Source organism: Leuciscus leuciscus, assembly GCF_965113295.1.
Source record: "Leuciscus leuciscus genome assembly, chromosome: 20".
NCBI lineage: Eukaryota > Metazoa > Chordata > Actinopteri > Cypriniformes > Leuciscidae > Leuciscus > Leuciscus leuciscus.
In genome coordinates this window covers 17,716,701-17,739,011 of record NC_138744.1, presented here as the reverse complement: position 1 = coordinate 17,739,011, position 22,311 = coordinate 17,716,701, and the positions used below count along the sequence as shown (strand labels likewise).

Here is a 22,311-nt window from a genome sequence, read left to right as displayed (position 1 = left end):
CTAAAAATAATAGTTGCGCTGGGGCAAATTCACTAATGCAGGGCGTCTGAAAGAGGGTGTGTTGTGAAAAATGTTAGAAAAAAATGGTATAATGGTGCATAAACGCATGTAGTGAATGCAAAAAACAAAACAAAAAAACCTACTCTATCAGTATTCATTACATTTAAGTGAATTCCCCCCACTATCTCTCCTTGCCTCACCCCTCCTTCTCTCTCTCTCAGTCTCTGGCAAGCTGTACATGCAGACGTTCCAGCTGATTATATGATTAACTATCAGTAACTGGTCATGGAGAAACACACTGCAGCCCATACACATGGATCATATGCCTTCATTCAGAGACTGGGCTTGAATATAATGGCTTTTAATGACATTTCATAGGCATTAAAAGCACATTAGAAACCCCAACAAACAGAAAAGATGAAGACTGTGGACTAGAAGAGAATAAAGACATAAGAGAAGACTGATTATAGGAAATTTGACTTTAGGACTTTGTGAGGATCCACACATCCTCAGGGTCTGAACGGTCTGACCACAAAACCACAGTTCAATAAACTGAGAATGGGTGTTTCTCACATTAGCTGTGATTTATGACAACTAAGAGCGTTCTTACCGGAGTCAAAATGCCAATCCAAGTCCTGTGCTGCTGTCCAGGAAACAAGGAGGACAATGAGGAGGGCAGGCAACAACGACAGCATCTGTGTTGCCATTGCAACAGTGACACCTGGTTACCTGTCCAGAGTTGAACTATCTTCAACAGACATACCTAAGGACGAGAGAAAGGGAGAGAAAATGATTACATTAAGTTTTTATTAATACTATTTAATAATAGGAATACCTGGCTGGAAAACTTGCGTAATTCTGAGCTGTTTTTTTAAAGATGTTGTTCTAATTGGTTCTGTTTTGGTGGAAATGTGCCGTCATGACTATGAATTGATTTGGGGTGAAATTTGATCTCAGTCAGTTATGATGTCATAGCGTGTAATGAGGGGAATCTCCACTGATCTACACTTGATGAAGTCTGTTGGATTTTAAGCACTTGATATCACTTCATTTACACTGGTGGTCCATCAAGTCTTAGAAACTCTCCCAAAAACAACATACTGTGATTCCAAAAGCCACATGTAGAAAAAGAAATTACACAGCACACCATCTTTTCCATTAACATCACCCCTTCTCTGTGAGTATGGGATTTGAGTTTGCATGTAAAGGTTCTTTTAGTACATTTAAAAACCACCACCACCACCAACAACAACAACAAACAAAAAAAAAAATTTTAACTGACAAATCCAATATAGGAGAAGAAATTCAAATTTGCGTCTCCTGCAAGGGCAACACAGCTCAACTTTATGTATACACTACCATTCGTAAGTTTGTGGTCAGTAAAGTTGTTTTTTTAAAGAAATGAATACCGCATTAAAGGATGCATTAAAGTGATCAAAAATGACAGTTAAGTAATTTATAATGTTACAAAAGATTTCTATTTCAAATAAATGCTGTTCTTTTGAACTTTCTATTCATTAAAGAATCCCATACACAAAATAAATATATTTGAAATATATTTTCAGTATATATTTCGGAATATATGCAAATATTTGAAATTGGCCCAATAAATATATTTCACACTTAACATCATATATTTTTAGAATATATATATATATGTATTTGGAATATATGCCACATATATTTTGACACTTTTGGGGACCCATACAGAAAAAAAAAACAATGAAATATATTCTGAAATATAACAAAAATATATGATGTTAAGTGTGAAATATATTTATTGGGCCAATTTCAAATATTTGCATATATTCCAAAATATATACTGAAAATATATTTCAAATATATTTATTTTGTGTATGGGATCCCCCCAAAATATTATTAAGGTTTCCACAAAATATTAAGCAGCACAACTGTTTTCAACATTGATAATAATAAGAAATCAGCATATTAGAATGATTTCTGAAGAATCATGTGACCCTGAAGACTGGAGTAATGATGCTGAAAATTCAGCTTTGTCATCACAGGAATAAATTACATTTTAAAATATAATAAAATAGAAAAAAGTCATTTTAAATTGTAACAATATTGCTGTTTTCACTGTATTTTTGATCAAATAAATGCAGCCTTGGTGAGCAGAAGTCTTCTTTAAAAAACATTTTTTTAAATCTTACCGCCTCCAAATTTTTTAACTGTAGTGTACACAGTTTTTTCACACACTCATGCTGTTTTTCCAGCATCATCTGGCATTACAGTTATTTCATCCCCATAACAACATGGTCTCAGTGAATGTGATTTGTGTTTGTATATGTGTTTTTCACAGCGGCGTGTCCTACAAATCCATGGAATGAGGGGTCTCTGTGAGTGTGAGTGTGTGTGTGTGTGTGTGTGTGTGTGTGTGTGTGTGTGTGTGTGTGAGGTGGCAGCTGTCCCCGTGCGGAGTGACAGCGCTGCTTCTGGGGTCTGTGAGAGACAGACAGCTGATGCACAGCTGTGCAGGCACAAGGACAAAGAGAGTAGGAGAATCTGAAAGGAGGTGTGGAAAAGAGGTGTAGACAAGGCATGCATGTAATAGACCCAAGCTTAATGGACTGTGCGTTAGTGTGTGCATGTCATATTCAATATACGGTCTCTGTGTGTGTGTGTGTGTGTGTGTGTGTGTGTGTGTGTGTGTGTGTGTGTGTGTGTGTGTGTGTGTGTGTGTGTGTGTGTGTGTGTGTGTCCATCCGCAGCAGCCAGTGCAGCTGTCCTGAGCTTGAGACAGGCGGTGGCCAACACACACAGACTGCAAGTGTTTCCAAATCCAGGGAAAACAGAAAGAAAGGAGGAGAGAGATATCAGTTTGTGTGCCAAATAATTCGCTATTGTAACCCAAGTTTGAGTTTATTACTGTTGGCATTGTGAATCCTCTCACGTCTGTTGACAATAAGTGCAATCGCTGTTGCGTAACCTTAGCAACCCATCAACAATTTTAATTAACCGAATCCAAATGATTGAGAGAGAGAGAGAGAGAACAAAATACAGAGACTCTAGTACAAAATTAGCGCCAATTCGAATAAAAAAGTGACTTTGGCAAGAAAACAAAATAGTTAGTCACCAGTTGGCTGGTAACTTTATTATTAAGCTGCAACATTACGTCATTTAAGTCAAACTTTAAAAACAAAACTGTGACCTTATCAAATAAAATAAAATACTGACTAAATAAATGACTGACCAAACCTTAAGTGCAAATGGAATCTAATGTTTCTGTGCATTTAAATTTAATGCAATTAGATGAACTTGAACACAAGTAGATCCAATGGTTATGAACAAACGATATGTGCAACACACGAACAATACCCAACCATGAGCTGAATAAGGAGGAACTTAAATATACAATGATAACGAACTAAATGACGAACAGGTTTACTGATTGCATGAATGTCCATGGTAACTAAAGACTGGCGGGAAACTAGGACAAAGGAAACTCAAGTCAATGAAAATAAAACTAAACACAGACAAAACGTGACAGAAATATGGTAAAGTAAAATATACTTTAAATGTAATTTCTATTGAAATTTGCATATCATGTATTTAAATATATTCGTAATAACACATTTGTAATGCCGTTGCAATTTAGTACATTTAAAATATATGAACTTTAAATGCAATATTGAATAACATTGTACAGTTAAAATTATAATCAAGTAGCCTACTTTATATATGCTTTAGTATGTTAGTCAACATATTAAAATAAGTGTGCTCACCAGAAGACAATCAAAACTTCATTTAAAACGAACTTTAAAGGAAAACTTTTTAAAAGTGTAATTAATTGTGTTAATTTAAACTAAACACGTAAAACTTTTTTTGCGCTTTGGTCCGTTCGTTTACACGGCAACAGCGTTTTAGACGCCTGAAAACGCAAACTTTTGAAAGCGGGTTTCAAAGTGCAAGTTTTTGAAAACGGTCTCCGTGTAAACAACAAAAACGCGAATCTCTGAAGACTATGACGTCATGCACATGCGTATTACATGTTGAGTCTATAGTGTTTCATCATCGCCATCTAATGGCCTGGCAGCAGAATACAGGGTTTTTAGTCATTTTCGCAGATCCGTGTGAATGGGGATCGGTTGAGGGATTGGGGATGGGAAATGGGGATTTTCTGAGAAGAAAAAACTTCTCAGTTTTAAGCATATCGTTGTCGTGTAAACGTTCCATAAGTTATGAGCTAATTGTGTTTTTTTTACTCTAGAATGATCATGCACATTACCTCTATTGGCATTATTCGAGCTTTTGAAGCAAAATTTATGATTCAGTGTTGCTATTTTTTATTTCTGATTTGATATTAATCGATAAACAGTTATGTAGATTTATTTCCCCATTGAAGATAAGAGCTGTACTGTGCTTGGATGGCTAAATCCTCATTCCAGGGCAGTTACAAACACGACCACATGAACTGACTTGCCTTTGATATAATGCTGAGACTGCATATGACGTGATGTTTGTCACTAATATGAAAGTAAAAAAATTGATAAATCATCCCACTTTCATTAATACAGAAATGTGTGAAATACAGTTTAATTGCCTGTAAGAAATATTTATGGTTTGCTATTGGCAGTAACAAAAAAGTACCCTGAGTGTAGGCTAAATGAGAAGGGAAAAACCCCCATCAGAATAATATAAAACTCAGGAAATGAGTCTAGCTGTAAACTCAAAGGTAATGCAAGTTTTTATGTTCAGTTTGATCTGATCTTTCACTTCCCCTATAACTCTCATTTCATGTTCTGCAAAGAAAAACATTTTCGATATAGCAGCATTAGCTTCGCGTCTCCCTGCTGGAGTGTGTGAATGAGCTCAACCTCCTCAGCGGATCTGGTCCGGTGGGAGGCATATAGGAAACGCTCTGGAATGATGCCCCTATATACTGTGTTCAGTTTAAACAGATGAAGATCTTAAACACTCAAATGACTCATTGCATATATCAAAAGTCAATCAGAACCCCCTATACCTTATACAGTAACAATGAGGCTCATAACTCAGGTTGACACAGCTGAGGTCACTCTGGGTGTGATTCTGCTCTGGGGAGTTTCACACAGCAAATTCGTCAGTTCAGCTCCTTTTAACAAAACCCTTCGTGACAAAGTTTTAACTGACTGGCCTGAAGCAAGTTCACACACACAAGCACATCAAGAACTGTCAGTATGAGACCTGCTGATAAAGCAAATCTCACAAATGTGTTTTAGAGTCTATAACCCTAGGACACAACCGTAGGGCAAACTCCTTGAAGCATTTCAGTACGTGTCACATCATCAATACACGCGCAACACATCATCACTGCTAACTTTCACCTTCATGACTCCATCTGCACTGTTTAACCCCCCCAAGGGCCGGGACAAGCTTGAAATAAAAGTGAAATACACTTTCAAAGTTCCAAACAAGTGAACCACGCAAAGAAATATCTGGTTCATATCTCAGGGGAAAAAAAGGAAATCTCTCTTTCTTTCTCTGTCCATTGGAAAGTGTATTATTTATTTTCCTTTCAATTTTGTAGTAAAATATGACATTTCTTAACAGTTTTTGTGAGATTCACCATGTCAGATCTCAATATCATAATCACTAATGACATTTGTGGTTATAAGATTCATAAATTAGGTCAAAATGGAGAAAGTTACAGGATGGAAATGATCTTATCTTAAATAAGATTTTGCTATGGAGGTTGTGTGTTTGAATAGTCTTAAATACAGTTTCATAGGAATAATCCAAAATATGGTCAAATGTTTTTTGCTAGGTTGTATTTCATCATTTTCACAAAAGCAGATAAAAAGGATTTGCAATGTCAAAATTCATTCTATTTCATGCTAGAATAATTTTACCACTTTATAATCATATTTTACTGAGAATGTATGCTGTTCGTGTAAACCTCCAGTTTATTTCTTTGGGATGTTGTCTAAACTTTAAGTTGCAACAGTAAAGCTGGAGCCACACTAAAAGATTTTTAAAATCTGATTCGATTTTCAAAATGTGAGAGACCACAAATTCACAGATAACCAGAGTACGGACTGTGAACACGGGAAATCTTGCAAAACCTCCTGCATCAAACGTGATTTTAAAGTAAACAAACATGGTGGACAACCGGCAAGAAGAAATGGCGCGTATAGTGTAAGGACTGCATTTTACAGAAAATTTGAGGGGGGCAGGATGTTTAGATGAAGTCATGGAGACGGTGTGAACATGGATTTTACATATTACAACACGAGCTGGAGGGGAGTCTTCCGTCACTTTCTGATTGGGTATTGTTTTGTTTCATGTGATAATCTCCAGAGCGTGCACGCGTTTGTCCTCGAGGTTCCCCCCACACAACAGGATTTCTGATCAAAAATATTAAACGTTTACGATTCGAGATCGGTGTGTCCCCGCCGTTCTTCCGAGCAGATTCAGTCACTCTTAAAACACCTCACAACACAGGAAAATCTGATAAAATAATCTGAAGAAACATAAAGATAATCGGGACTTTACCTAGGATTGTCGGAAGGGGAAATATATTTCCAAAATCACTCCAAATATCTTGTACCAAGGAGGGTGGGACTTAACGAAAGGTCAATTGTTCTAACTGTTTTTTGATGTTGTTATTTGCCAAGTTGGATTCAGACCTGGGTCTCCTGAATGTACACCACAGTTCAACATGCCTTGAGCACTAACTGCTAGGCCTCTGGCAATTTGGTTAATTTGGCCTCTGACAAATCCCAAAGTGTATAGGATATTATATGGCATTACTCTTGTCATCACCATAACAACATCATAGTGTTGTTATACAACATTGATAGAGTAAAACAGAGTCCACCTATTTTTAAATGACAGAGTAGATGGTCACATTTCACTACTTCATGTATATGTGAGACTGTTATGAGTTGAGTCAGTGAAGCAGATGAAAAGTTTCCAACCACTCTGTCCAAATCTGTGGAGAATTACTTAACACGATGTGTGCGTTCACATTGGCATGAGAAAGAATCGATGAGTAATGCTCGTGCTGAGAAGACTCCGCGTCCTCAGCTCCATTGTTTTGATTTTCCCTTTAAACCTCTGGTGTCCTTCTGTCATTTTTGACCGACATTTTTTATTGGTACAAAACTTGGTAAAGGTTTTGGCACTTGCTATGTGAACACAAAACAAATCACGGACATGAGTCGAAAAGGTTAAATGGTCCTGAAAAAAAGTCACACTTGTGTTCCTCGCGGTCAAAAATGACTGCATTTGAAATGAATGGGAAATTAATTTCATCTACTGGAAACTTCTGGTACTGTGCTCAAACTAAATCTTACCTTTTTTTATATCAAGCTCAGATTTAGAACACAACTTGTTTAGATTAATGGCTTCGATTTTCTTGCAGTTTCACAGTAAAATGTGTTTTTGAAAATATATATTTCATATATAAATTGAAAATAGTATTTTTGTGCATTTTTCATAACAATAAACATAAAATTGTGTAATGTTCACTTTTTAAAAACTTTTTTCACTTCAGCAATAATTTGTCAAGTGTCGTCTTTAAAAAAAAGACATCAAACTTTAAAAAACTCTAAAAGCATTCAAAATTTACAACAGTTTAAGTTTACAGTTTAAGGTCTATGCTCAAAAAGTGAATAAATGGATTATAACTACAGCATAAACATAATTTAGTACCATAAAATCCCCTAAAAATACAAAATATTAAATAAAAAACATTATCAAATAAAATATATTACATTAATTTCATTTAAATAAAACAAAATGTAAAAAAATATATAATTGACAGCGACGCGAAGAGCATCAGAGGGTTAAACATCAGATCAGTGCACAAGTGACCTATGATTCTTTAACACAGAGTCTGAAGTTGGCTATCCGACAGCAGCAGTATTTTGAAGAATGAAGGGTCGTGTTTACACTTGGACACATCATTTGTATGCTAAATCATGACTCAGGTGTGCGTCAGTCCCCTGGCTCAGTCGCACGGATGAGCTATTCCTTCGGCAGTCCTGCCAAGATGACTGTTAACTTGTGAATTTGCGGCTGACAGGAAGAGGAAATCAGAATTTCTTACTAAATGAACAGGAAAAGAGTCAGATAAATGACAAATGAGACAGAGAGAGGAAGCAAGCAGTGAAACAAGCAGGACGGAAAACAAAGGCAGTGAAGGTTGAATAACGACAGGAAGGGTTAGTCACTTTACGAGAAAAGAATATCTTACGGGAATTATCTGGGGTTGGCCAAATTATTAAAGCCTCGATTTAAGCCTCATCTACATGAAAAGCTCACCCAGGCCAGCAGACATTATATGCCTTTGACCCGCCAGGTACATTTCTGCACTTGCCTGATTATTCACCTCACCCCATCAAACACTCACAGCTGACAGTTCCCACAAAACACCCAGACCATTTGAACAGAAAGCCAAATCCATTTTCCCATGCACTGCTATTCAGAGAACATCACCATATTCAGTTTCCTCATCTTTGAGCTCATAAAATAAGAAATGTGTTTTCTCAGAACCATCTGTGTTGATCTACCTATTATCAGGAAAAGTCATCTGTGAGGTCAGATATTCCATGGAAAATAAAGTTTCAGTAATTAACTGTTCACAGGTGATAAACCAAAAGTTATTTGGCAACCAGCCAAACAATTTTGGCTATTCTAGAGTCAGTGGTGAAGTGCATCCACACTGATGACATGTGCCTATTAGCAAAGAATCTAGTTACAGTAGACATGAAACATACATTTTTTGATTAAAGATTGATGGCACATGGACTTAACATGGAAAAAAAAACACTGATAAAAAAAATGACTAAAACAGCTGTATTACGCATGCCAGGCCAGTAGTTGGCGAAGTCACTTTGTAAAGAAACACTATGCGCCTATACTGAACACATGTGCATGTGCATAGCAATCAACTGGCTCAAACAATGTGTACTCAGGGGGGCAGGGTTTTATATTATTTTGAAGTTTCCCCGGGCACCGCCATTGGCTAGCGGACCCCCACCTGCTGTTAGCATCCCATTGACTCCCATTCATTTTGGCGTCACTTTGACAGTGAATAACTTTACAACTGAGGCGTTTAAATACTCCATTTGTCCATTATTTATTTCTAAAGAAACACGAAAATATATAAAAGGCTCCATTACCTTGTATCTTACGTTATGGCCCCGTAGAAGCAATTTTTGTAAAAATAGGCTAACGATGGCGTCATAACCACGCGACTCTGTCGCACAGTAGAGAATTACCGTATGAACAGGAGGAGAAGCTCGCGGGCAATCGGGGAGACGTGGAGGCAAAGTGACAAAATAATTAATCAGAATACATAGCAAAAGTTTCTCCTGCTCCCAGCTCATGGACACCTCCTACTCACACTCTCCGTCTCTGCAAGTTTCGGAAGGGAATGACTCAGATTTCTCTTGGCACAGCTACTAGAAGACAGACGGATTGCTCACGTCACATCTACGTCGTCAAGCTCAGTTTGAGTCTGTGCAGTACGCTCGACCCCCAGGAAGTAAGAGTTTCTAATTGACTTCACTTTGTCTCCGTTGAATCCAATGGGGTCGCTGTGTCCATTTCTTTTACTGTCTATGTGTATACTTGGAGGAAATGCTCCCTGGTTTTTCATTCCAAACTTATTATTCGACCGTTGTGGTAGTTTAAATTTTTTGCTGAGTTGTCACTTTATCTGTAGTAAATTCCCAATCAAGTTAGCAAATTTTTACAAGCAAGCACTGGATTCATGGAAATTGGCTTTTGAGCATAATTTTTTGCCGCATAAATTTATTGTATGGAATAATCAATATGTTTTGTACAAAAATAGGACCATATTTAACAAAGTTAAAAAATTATAATCTTTATTTTTTAAAAATCTGATTAGTTATGAAAAATTAAGGAAAACAATATTAATTTACGCATATAGAGTTTTTGAGGATAATTTAAGGTATATCACCTAAGCTTCTACATCTTATTAAATTATCCGTACACTACTCTCCATTGAAGGATGAAACTCCCTGTTTAATGATAGGTGGAATTGATTTGTTAGATAAAAAATGCAATAATATTCATAAGAAAAATATGAATCTCTATGAGCAGTATTGCTCCTAAAGCAATGGCTTTATGGAAACAAATGTATCTTCCAATTTTTACCCCTGTAAGTTATTTGTATCTAAGTTTATGGATATTCAACCAGAATGTTCTTTTTGTGGATCTGAAAATGAATCTGTGCTTCACTTGTTTTTTTAGATGTCCCTTCACAGTATCATTTTGGACAGAGATGTCAGTTTTGATTTTTACATCCTTTAATATCCTTTTTGATATTACAGAAGAAATGGTATTATTTTTGCTTTCTAACACTGGTTATGTTCTTTTGGAACATAACCAAAAGAACATAACGTTCTTCGTTCTTTTGCTTGCTTGGAAAAGGTCATATCCACAAATCTAAATTTACAGAAAAACTCATTTTATTGTCTTTTGCTCTGAATTAAAAAGTCTTGCTGATTCCCTATGTAAATGTAAAAGAAACACAAAAGCAATTAAAACTAGATATTAAATAAGATTATAAAGTCACCTGTGAACAGAGATACCATGTTTAAATGAGATCTTTCTATCCCCCTACTTGAGTCTAAAGGAAAGTAATGCAAATTTATTATGCTTTCTTTTCTTTTCTTTTTTTTCTATTTATTTAGTATTTTTATGTATTATCTGTTTAAATGTCAATACTCTATGTCCCTCGTACAAAGTCAATTGTTCTACTCGTTGTTAATTTAAAATGTCAGTAAGATTTTTGTTAATGGAATGAATGTTAATTGTTGTTACTTGCAAAATGTTAATAAATAAAAATAAAAAAATAATAATATGCATGTGCATGGCATCACCATTTTCACTAATTCTCATTTTCAAATGTTTACACGGAGACGATAACGGTATCGTTTTCAAAATTTTGTGTTTTCAGGCCCCAAAAACACAATTGTCGTGTCAATGAATGGCCAAAACGCATTAAAAAAGCTTTCCGTTTTTAACTGAAAACAGTGTCGTGTAAACGACCCCTAAAAAACAAAGAGAAAATGTCTGATACTGCTTTCTTGTTGAGTAAGTGAGCGTTGACTTTGGACCATGAAGAAAAATGAAAAAAAATGTATGAAAGGTGAATACAGTCTTTAAATAGAGGGTTAATAATACGGCAATTTAAAACGGATGAAAAGACAAGAAAGGATGGCATTTTTCCCAAAAAACAGCCAAAAGTTACGGTTTTTTTTTGCCGCGAACAGGTCAAACGGAAAGGCGTAACGCAAATCTCAGCAATGTGAACAGCACTGATTTATGCTGAAAACACACCGACCTGAGTGCTCGCACAAAACCTTTTACTGGAGCTTATAGCGTCAGAGATTGCACAAGATGTATCTGGACTGATGATTTGATTCAGATATCACGAATGCAGAAAAACATCTCAAGTCAAAGCAAGGCTGTAGGTGCAATATCTGCCTGATGTCTGGAGGATTACTAAACATGGTTTATAGTTATGGTTTTCCTCTAGTGTTTGGCAATCGAGATTCAGGCAAAGAAAAAAAAAAATGTTTTACAGAAGCTGCAGCTTTGATGTTGAATGTTCCTGTTTTCCACAAACAACTTTCAAAAGCTTGTCTATATTTGCTTGAAGCCATGAGTAATTGCTACAGAAATACGTGAGCTTGACAGCAGTTGCGAGAATGCATATATATGTATGTTTGTTACTGTATTATTATGCAGAACCTCTGTCTAAATCAAAAATCTACAACCTGTTTAAACATTTTCATATTACTCTTAGGTTCATACACCTGCAAGATATATCAAGAGGACGTGCTAATGAGTTGTTCCATCACTTTGTGTTGGAAGATGAATAATTTCTTCCTGTATGAATCAGTCTGAATAACACTTTAGTTTGTTGCTCTCCATGCGGTTCTGAGACAGCAAGTTGGTTTAAAGTTGGCTGATGTGTGCAGATCCGGCTGTAATGTTTCACTTTGTGGTTACCCCTTCAAGTAAGTCATTAATGAAGGCAGTAAAACCCTTATGTAAAAGTGATTCATACACACAGGCCAAGGATTTATGAACATTGATTTCTTCAATGATCCAGGCTTCAACAGTGGGGTTATGTGTGATTCATGAAATAGATGAACAACACATAATATATGGAGCATGATGAATCAATAAAACAGGCAGAAAATCCTTGAAAATGTATACTTTAAGTCTGTAGGTTGAAATACTGGAGAAAAACAACAAGTGTATCTGTTTTTCACAAATATCATGACTTATTCATTCATACATTTTATCAAGTTTATTCTTCCTAAGAAATAATAAGAAACAATAACATATGGAAACCCATTTCACCAAATATTTAAAAAATCTTAATCTGTTAAATCAAAATTCTGACTTTAAATGGGAAACAAAAAAGTAATTATGAGATTAAAAAGTCAAAATTATAACAAAATTAAAAATTTTCAGTCATTATGACTTCATGCCATAATCATTATAATCATGCCGAAACTCGACTTATTTCGACCGTTATCGGAATATCAAAAGGCCTTTATTAGCCCACTGGAGCCGTATGGATTACTTTTATGATGGATAGATGCACTTTTTTGGAGCTCTATTCACTCCCATTATAAAGCTTGGAAGAGCCAGGATACTTTTTTATTTAACTCTGATTGTGTTTGACTGAAAGAAGAAAGTCATATACAGCTAGGATGGCTTTCGGCTTTGATGGATTTGTTCTCTGAATAAATTATGGGATCATTTTTATTTTTGGGCGAACTAACCCTTTAAGAGTTTAGATTAAGATTAAGATTAGGACAGTTGTATAACCCTGATATTTCTGACTTTATGTCTGCCGAAAACAAATGTCAAAATGAATTGTAATTCATGCGTATCCAAGCCAGTGCATCTATGAATTGCATCTTTAATGCATTTCTGGATAAATTAATATATTTATAGATCTTCCAAATATGAATTGTTTATATATTGACGTTTATGGCCTTGATAAATGTATATGTACACACAAACACCCACAGCACTGTACAAGGGCTGACAAAAGAGACAGTGATGTGTAACTGATAGATGGAGAGATGGATGGATGAATAAATGATTTACAGCTTCTTCAACATCAAGATGGGACAACATTGAGACAGTGACGGAAGACAGGAGACGAAATGAACGTGATATAAAGTTAGACATTACTCAGGAGGATGAATTACAGCATCGAAGGTATGCGGACTAAAGAGAGAGAAGAGAGAGAGAGAGAGAGAGAGAGAGAGAGAGAGAGAGAGAGAGAGAGAGAGAGAGAGAGAGACAGAGGTATAGGGTGTGTCAAAAGATAATTTAAAAGATGAAACAAGACTAGAAGACGTCTGATGTTAGTTCCAACCGAGAGCACATTTCCACTCTGTATGCAACCAGTGTTTCTCCCTCTCTTTTAATTCTCCTTCAATCCCTCCATCTTTACCCACCACACGCTAGACAGAGATTAGCCTGCTGTTTACAGAAATGTGAGTGTGAAGACAAAAAGGTTTAAAAGATGCATGAAAAACATTTCATTGTGAGCTCAAAAACACACACATCTAACAATGAAGAAAAAATGCAATGGAAACGATTTAGTTCTTTCTTTTCTTTGTATTTAAATAGAGCCAAATTTTCCCAAGTATGATGCCCCAGCAAAGATTTCTTAAGTAATTTCTCCACAAACAAACTCATAAAACCCTCATTTCTCGAGCAATGCTTTCAACTTCCTCAGAGATGTTTGCTGAGTGTGTGTCTGCCTCGTACACACACACACACACAAACACATTCCTTTGTACCCCTCTTGGCACTTGGTCTCCTCCCTTGGTGACACAGCACAATTCATTTCACTTTTCATTGTGCCTTTATTCACAAGTCCCAAAACCCCTTTTAAACAAAAGAGAGGAGAAATAGAAGATGGAATAGGGGGATGGGTGAATTTCCAGCTTCTTGGTGCATTCATTAGCATCTCTTCATAGCTTTTGCGCATACTCTGCATTTTCTTTTGCCTCTTCAGAAAATACAAAAGGCAATTCGAATGTGCTTTACTGGCATGACAGGCATTGCGGTGTATTTCTAATGTTTACAATGAATCTAGAACAGATTTAGCAGACAGTATTAAGTCGCTCTCCTGATGCTGATTCGTCTACAAGGTCTCACACGGGTCTGAAGTCACCTCTGGTGCAGAAGGGTCGCAACTACCCCACCTGACCTCATGAGAAAACTATTTTACAAGGTGGTGATTTTGTATGACTTTGTATGGAAATGTAAGATTTTTTCTTTTCACCCCGAACCTAGCTGAGGCATCTCCAGATTGTATGAAAATGTATGTATGAAATTGTAAAAATTCATAAGAATTAGCCACCAATTCACCGAAACGTATACTTATAAAATGCCATGCATGCGGTGTGTTTCAACTACATGGACATCATAGCAAATACCTGCATTGCAACTCAGTGTAGGGCACTTATAGAATTTATTGAGCTTGAATCGCATGGACTGTGGTGAGAGGATCTTTCAATATGCAGACAGTCGCTAGATCTGACAGTTGCAACTGGATGCCACATTCCCTTACAAACACGCTACTCTCAAGTGGTTGTTAAAGAAAGCATAAAAACAAAACCACTGCTATTTAACCCCACTGTTAACATTGGTGATGACCAAACGTAGACCTGCATTTGAGTTTGAAAGGTCTAGCCTAGCCAAAGATGTATTTACACGGAGCTATCAAATAAATGAATGTGTAAGACTATCCTATTGATTTCATGTCAGCATTTTTACATGGCTGATTATGAGTCACATCAACAGAGCTTTTTTAATTCTATTTGTCCCTCTGAAAGATTGTGTCCATCTCAAAAAGACAAGGATTTTGTTTCATTTTGCCACCCAAGAAGTAAACATGTGCTGACTTAGCTAGAAACAACAAAACAATTTGTGATTAAACTGGTTAATGTGGTAGACCACATTTACAAGCTGTAAATAAGTTCAAACACCAAGAGCAAACAAACATAAGTCAGCATAGTAGGTCTGACAAGAACTTTGCCGAAATCTTGCTGATTTAACACCGTGACTCGTCAGTTTGGAGTGTTTTCCAGACTGCTCTGCAAATACAGTGAAAAGCAAGATTGCGGTAGCCCATAAATACTTACTGACGCGTAATGCCGGGGCCACAGGTGGGTAAATATACCACCATTAATACCCACGGCAGTTTTCAAGCTATTTCACAGTATTTGAATGTCGGCATTAAACCCGGGTTCCAGGTATCATAAACGGGAACCATTTAAATTCGCCGAGTGGGTGTGAGTAACAACTTCACAAACAAACAGCACGACTCGATCCGCACCAGACCGAGCATTCCCTGTACAGTGGCAGACATCCAAACTCCTCACGTACACACTCCGAGACTCTTGGCCGCCATGCACGAGACAGAGACAGTTAAGTTTACTCGCGCGACGACTTAACACGTTTGAGCAGTCTAAAACAACTCACTTTAATGGAAAGGCAAAATGCGTTTCCACGCAGCGGTCGAAACAACACTGACAATCGCAATCCGAGAATCGACACTGCATTAACTAAAAACGATAAAGTCAAAAGTAACATCTGACAACTTGCAAACCATAAATAAACTACACTTACAAGCAATTATCGGAGAAGGCTATTTTCTGATCACTCACCTAGAAGTCTGACAGAACGCGAAATCGTCTCCAAATGTAGGCAATCGCCTGATTCTTCTTTTTAATCCGTGTAGTTCACTTTGGCAGGTTGTTTTTATACTAGTAGGTAAATATAGTCTGTCACAGTCGTATGACTTTGTGCTTAAAGCCAAAAAAGTACCAATGAATAAACAGAATAAAAAAAGATTGGCAAAAAGTTTCTGAGAGCAAGCAAGTTGTAGCCTACGTCCCACGTTTGAAAAGGTTTATAAGTAGGAATGTTCAGTTAAATCCGACGAGCGCAAGTGACACGGACGTCCTTATTTATTTCTCAATCAGTGCTTCTCTCTCCGCGCGCTCATAATATAAGCGCTTAGCTTTTAGACCTCTTTCTCTTCCCCTCAGGGCTTGCAAACACGACCAGGTGCTCATTTACATAACTACACTAGCTGCGTCCAATGGCAGCACTCAGTCAGGTGCTTCTTTAAATATTTCATGAGGTAATTGTCCAATCAGGCGCGAGTAAAGCAGGGAACCCGTGACCTGGCAGCGCCGCTGTAAATGATACGCGTACCTCTGAGAGACTTAAAAAAAAAAAGGTACAGGAACGGAGAGATTTGGGGAATAGGAAATTGAATATTGTTGGTAAGGAAACAATACAGGATTTACCTTGTTAACCCTTTCTGGTGACTCTTGTATTGGCTACATTTCTAATAACTAAACATTATGGTGGCTTTTCTGCATAGAGTTTGATGTTAGCGCCTATAGAAAGTACACCTTTGTAGTGTTAAAATATCGCATTATTACAGAGTAGAACTCCAGCAATATATCATTATGTCCTGAGGCAAGACAGTAAAGACTAGTGTGTTAACAGACTAAAACCTGCGCTCAGAGGCAATGAGGTTAAATAGGAAAGAAGAGAAAAGAAAAAGAAATGTCATTAGCTTAAAAAGTTCAAACATGCTAGATTCTGCACATTCACAAATACAGGAGAATGAAACGGGTGTGGTGCTTTAATGTCAATGAAAAGCAAAATTAAAGGTAAATAGGACAGGTAGACAAGGGTGGGTGAGTGAAAAAGAGTTATTCCACAGCTATGTGTTGCTACTTGCCCCTGCATTGGAAGGAGATGGGAATTGGAAACTTGTTGGCAGTCATTCAGTAACACTGAGATAAATAGTGGACAGAGAAAAATAGCAGTCTACCTAGTGAGTCAATATTGTTTCTCAAATCCTATTGACCGCAGGCATCGTGTATGAGCATGAGCATGTGTGAAGTTATTGCTTTTTATGGCACGGAAAGAATTTGCACAGAGAAGTGAAGTGCATTTGAGAAAAACAGAGAGAGAGATCATTTAACATCAGGTCTGAAACTGTAACAAAGGTGTGTTGAAGGAGAGAATGTGTATAAAGAGAAAAAAGAGAAGAATTGTAAGAGCTCCAGTTCAAACTTTGTTTGGAAAGCAGCTTGTCCTTTTTGTTCTCTTCGCTTTGAATGGACAATTGTGCATGACCTGGTTTGACTTTGAACATGATTAACTTTAGCTCACACACACTTTTAATGGTTAAAGACTTAAAGACCCAAATCCCCAGCTTGGTTCTTTCTTTCCCTTACACTTTGTCAGCTTAATGAAAAAACTATTTTCTGAATGCATGTTATAGATCTTAATGTGAAGAATTCATACATGCATGTTTTTGTTTAATGTTTTGACCTGTTGTTTAATCAAAATGGCATAACTGGACCTTCTGGTGAAAATGACAGGTTTCTCTCTGGTGACATATGCAAGACTTTTATCTTTTAGTCCACTTAAACCGGCCCTGCAGGCTCACGTTCGTCTGCCTCCAAACTCAATCTAACCAATGGATGGAACAAGACCTTTCCCTACATTTTCAATAATCCATTATACTCAGATATACTGTACGTCACAATATTGAAGAAAAGGTCTGTCACTACTTCTGTTTCATTGTGACTTTAAAGTTGGCATGAAATAGAAAATTCTAAATGTATATTAATGATCTCAATGTGAACAGTGAACACAAACATATGTTTAATTTTGTATTATTAAAATGTCATTACTCAGTCTTCTGGTGAAACAACAGACTTGTCTCAGGTGATGTATGCCGGACTTCTCCAATCATTTAGTCAGTGTAAACCACGCCCCTTTCTTACAATCACCATAAGCTCGCATTCAGATCTGCCTTCATCCAATCAACAACCAAGTCTTGCCCTACATTTTTCTCTACATTGCTTTACAATTTCACTCATGGAAGAAATTATCTGTCTACTTCCATTACATCATTACATCACTACATCACAATGTTATATGCTGATTGATTCAGACACTGCACCATGTGGTTAATAAAGTTGGGAGACATTAACTCATATTTCACTTTTAAATTTTATGTTCCAAGTAATGCAACTAATCTTTCATGTTTTCTAATGAAAATCAATACTGTAGAGGGCATTTCACCGCAATGCAATAAAGCTGAGGGTGCGTCCTTGAGCAGAGCTCAGTTTACCGTGCCACAAAAAAACCCCCAAAAAACACAGGAACTTTGCACTGTGTTAGAAAATTAACTTGTGATATAACCTGATCACTTCTTCTTCTCATTCTATTTTCTTCCCACTTCCTTCTTTCTGTTCTTCACTCCCTCTCTGTTTTACCTCTCTCCCGCAGGCCTAGCTTTGTGTGTTGCTCGGCAACCTGCGATCCCCCAGTAATGTTGCAATGACCTTTGCACATTGTTTCATTTGCTTCCACTACTTGCCCTGGCTTTGTCTCACTCTCTCTTTCATTCATTCTCTTCCTGAAGATTTCCCCTCTTTTACGCTTGTTAAAGGAGTGTTTTTCAGCAGATCTCTTCTACAGCTAAATTTCCATTCTTGTCTCACGCGCTCTTTCTCACTCACTTTTTTTTTCTTTTTTTATTCAGCTAAGCATGAAAAGCAGGCCTGATCCTGTGAGGAATTCACTGTGAAGGATGGAGAGGGAAGAGAGAAGTGTGGCTGAAAGGAAAAAGAGGTAAATCTAATCTGTGAAAAGTGAAGCTGGTTAGAATGAAAGACAATGCAAGGACGAGATAAGCACTTAAATGTGCCTGATAGTTACAGTTTTAACCCCCAGAGGAACCACCAGTAATGCATGGCATTTTAATACATTTTAATGAAATTAAAAACTGAGGATGTGTGATGCATGTAGAAACATAAGAAAGTTATACAACATGAATTATGAATTAAATTAAAAGAATATTTGAAAGTATACGAAACTATGAACCATTATAGGCCTGAAGCATTTAGAAATGCTTGATATAGGGATGTGCCCGAATGACTTCAATGACTTTTTTTTATTTTTTCACATTTAAAAAAACTGTTTATCTTTAATTTACATAAAGACAATTAAATTTTTTTTTTTTATAATTATACATAAACACATGTATGAAATATACAATTTTGATGGCCTATAAAACAGGCTTTTAATTTAGTTTGGGAGCATTTCCGGTTTAAGCCCTGCCCATATTCGGCCGATTTATTTAACATATGCACAGACAAAACAGGATGTTTTCTGCAGAAAGGTACAAATGCATGGTATGTGGTTATGGTGTGAACACTACAATAGTTGGATTAAAATCTAGAAATTACTTTAAAACAGCTGCCAACATGCATAATTGTGCAAGGTCACAGCTTAGAGGGGAGAGAGAAAGATGCATATGGCTTTGAATACCAACGTAATATTTTGCACACAAAGCATAGCATATTTTAATGTTTCACTTTCACCAATGCCCACGCCAATGATTTATGTAATTAAATGCTGATTTAAGTGAGGAAGCTCAGAACATATGTACACCCATGAGTCCACATATATGCACCCCTCCCCACCAACACACACACACACACACACACACACACACACACACACACACACACACACACACACACACACACACACACACACACACACACACACACACACACACACACACACACACACACACACACACACACACACACACACACACACACACACACACACACACACACACACACAGCTGTTGAGGGGTAGAGCGGTCTGATCACTCTCACAATGTCAGGCCTGTAGAATGTGGGGAAGCGACACAAACTGGCATTCCGCTCATTCCCTTACTAAAGCACATAATCTATCCATCTCTCTCCCTCACTCTCCATGGATCCCTCCCGCTACCTCAGTTATCAATGTCACACACATAAATCCTCCCCCACCTCCACACACACTTGAAGAATGGCAGGACACTCTCTGTTCTGTTCTATCTGGTGTCCTCTTTCAAAATGGCTGGTTTTCTCAGGGGCCCAAGGTTTCGAGAGCTTCTCTAAAGTGCCATAAGAGAGTAAAAAGACAGGGATGATTCAGGGAGGCAGGAGAGAGTGTGTGTGTGTATGTGTGTGTTTTGTGAAATGAGATCAGCCACATTTGGTGACTGAGGCTCAAAGGAATTTAAGACTTTTGACTTTGTTGTGTGTGTGTGTGTGTGTGTGTGTGTGTGTGTGTGTGTGTGTGATATTGAAAGACAATGACAAAGGGAGATTCCTCCCCAGGTGTTATGTTGTTATCAAAGTATTAGGCATAGTATAATTTAGTATAATACAAAATTGTATAATATTTTTATTTAAATTGTATATAAAAAAAAGGTCAAATACTGTTACTGTCCATCATTGAACTTCACAAAGCATCTTAAAAATGCAGCAATCCTGGTGTGAGACACTAAAAAACAGTGAAGTGCATGACAACGGTTCAAGACATCCATCTAGTGCTTACACCAACATATAAAAAAACTGAACAGATGGACCCAAGTTGTGATGGTTTTATGTTGCTGGTGATCACGGTAGCAGGACTTTATGTGTGTTAAACATATTGGTTTACACATTAGTTTGAATATACCAACCATTTTAGGTTCGTCCCTTGAGGCTTTTCCAAAAGGTGAAGGTGTCAGAGGTCACAGGGTCAGGTTGCAGCCGTGGGCGGGCGTCTGGGTGGGGGTCAGAAGGGTGTCAGGTCTCTGATCTCTTTTTTGGGTATTGGGAAGTAAAAATGCATCGGTCACAATCGCTCCTGCTCCATCACATATCACTCACGAGGACGTTCGGTTCAAATCTGCTTCAATGCTTGCATTGATCTTAAGTCTGTCAAATCATGCTGACTGGCTTCTGTGTAACCATCTTTTCATTCCGGAAGGACAGCAGTGGACCATCACTAGAAAAGAGGCTTTGCTACAGTGTGATGAGTACAAACAGGTTATTCCCAGACCCTTAGTCATTTCCTGAGCAGTAATCCCACTTATTATTTGTTGAGCCTGTCGTTCTTTGTTGTATAGCTTTCTAAGACATATTCACATATGTATTAAATTTACACGCATTACGAGTTCTTTGCACCTGAATATTAATGCATTGATAAATATTTAGGTTTTGTTTTAATTCAGATTTTTCTACATTGTATTTGTGTGTTTTTTGTCTTTCTAAGGAAAATCTCCTTGGAAGATTAAAGCAGATGGGTGAGTGTGACCGCAGGTGTTCTTCAGCAGACGGTAATTGCGTTTGTGTCTGTCTGTGTTTTTGTGTCCTGTGGTTAGATGTTTTTGCTCTGGTTGACCAGTCACATTATAAACTTAAAAGACTCAGGATTTAAAGAAAGAATTCACCCAGAAATTAAAATGATGTCACTATTTGCTCACTGTCATGTCTTTCCAAACCTGTACGGGTTTCTTTCTTCTGTCGAAGATAAATGGAGTAAAATTTGAAGAATGTCCTGGTTACATACATTAATGAGGACAGGAGCTAAAAAAAAAAGGATGCAAAATCATCATAAAAGTATCCCAAGTTTTCTAAAGTCATGATATTTGAGGAACAGATAGAAATGTTTTTTTTTATTTTATTTTTTTTATGCTAGTGCATGGTGTATTCATGAGAATCATTCTTTTGCATCTGATCTTTGCAATTTATCTTTGGTTCAGTTAGCAAAAAAACTGTCTAAATGATTTGTCCATGAATCCGATTGATCCGGAATGATCAGTGAATCAGTGTTGTTATTGCTAACTAAAACTAAAACTTAAAAATAATTTTTGGTATTTAATAAGGCTTAAATAAAATAAATATTAACTTAAACAAAAATAGAAATGTTGCATATAGGCAACTAACTGAAATAAATAGGTTCTAAAATTACTGGAAAAAACTGAAATAAAAATAAACAAACTGTATAGAAAAAATTATAAAATTGACAAAAGTACATAAGAAAACTGCTAAAAAATAAATGCTAGCATTGATAAAGATAGCATTGAAGTCAAAATGCTATCATTATGACTTCAAAAGACTTGGAATAATACTTAATGAGTCATCTGGACCACTTGCATGATACATTTATAATGCTTTTAGTCCCCATTTATTGTAATTAAATTCAAAAGAACAGCTAGTCAATTCTTCATAAAGTCTTAGAGATTTAAAAGAACACAAGGGTGAATAAATGATGACAGAATTGTCATTGTTTTGGGTGAACTGTCCCTTTAAGGTCCCACCCACAGAGCCCTCTATTGGTCTGCTGTGCTTCATTCCCTCATCTCTGCAGAACCCTTCGGGGACTCTGAATCTCTCAACATGAAAAGAGAAAAGTGATGAGACCCTGAAG

The 22,311-nt window shown here is 36.9% G+C and overlaps 1 protein-coding gene across 4 annotated transcripts in view; it reads right to left on the bottom strand.

Moving 5' to 3' along the window:
- Positions 1 to 16,064, bottom strand: part of ddr1 (discoidin domain receptor tyrosine kinase 1) — a 37,895-nt gene extending 21,831 nt beyond the window's left edge. For 3 of the 4 annotated variants that reach the window (XM_082149687.1, XM_082149690.1, XM_082149688.1), the window contains exons 1-2: positions 15,684 to 16,064; positions 611 to 763 (exon numbers count right to left, since the gene is read on the bottom strand). In XM_082149687.1, coding sequence (XP_082005813.1) covers positions 611 to 707 — 97 coding nt within the window. In that variant the 5' untranslated portion in view covers positions 708 to 763; positions 15,684 to 16,064. The remainder of the gene's footprint in view (positions 1 to 610; positions 764 to 15,683) is intronic. The other variant, XM_082149689.1, reaches the window with a different exon arrangement.
- Positions 16,065 to 22,311: the final 6,247 nt, after the last annotated feature.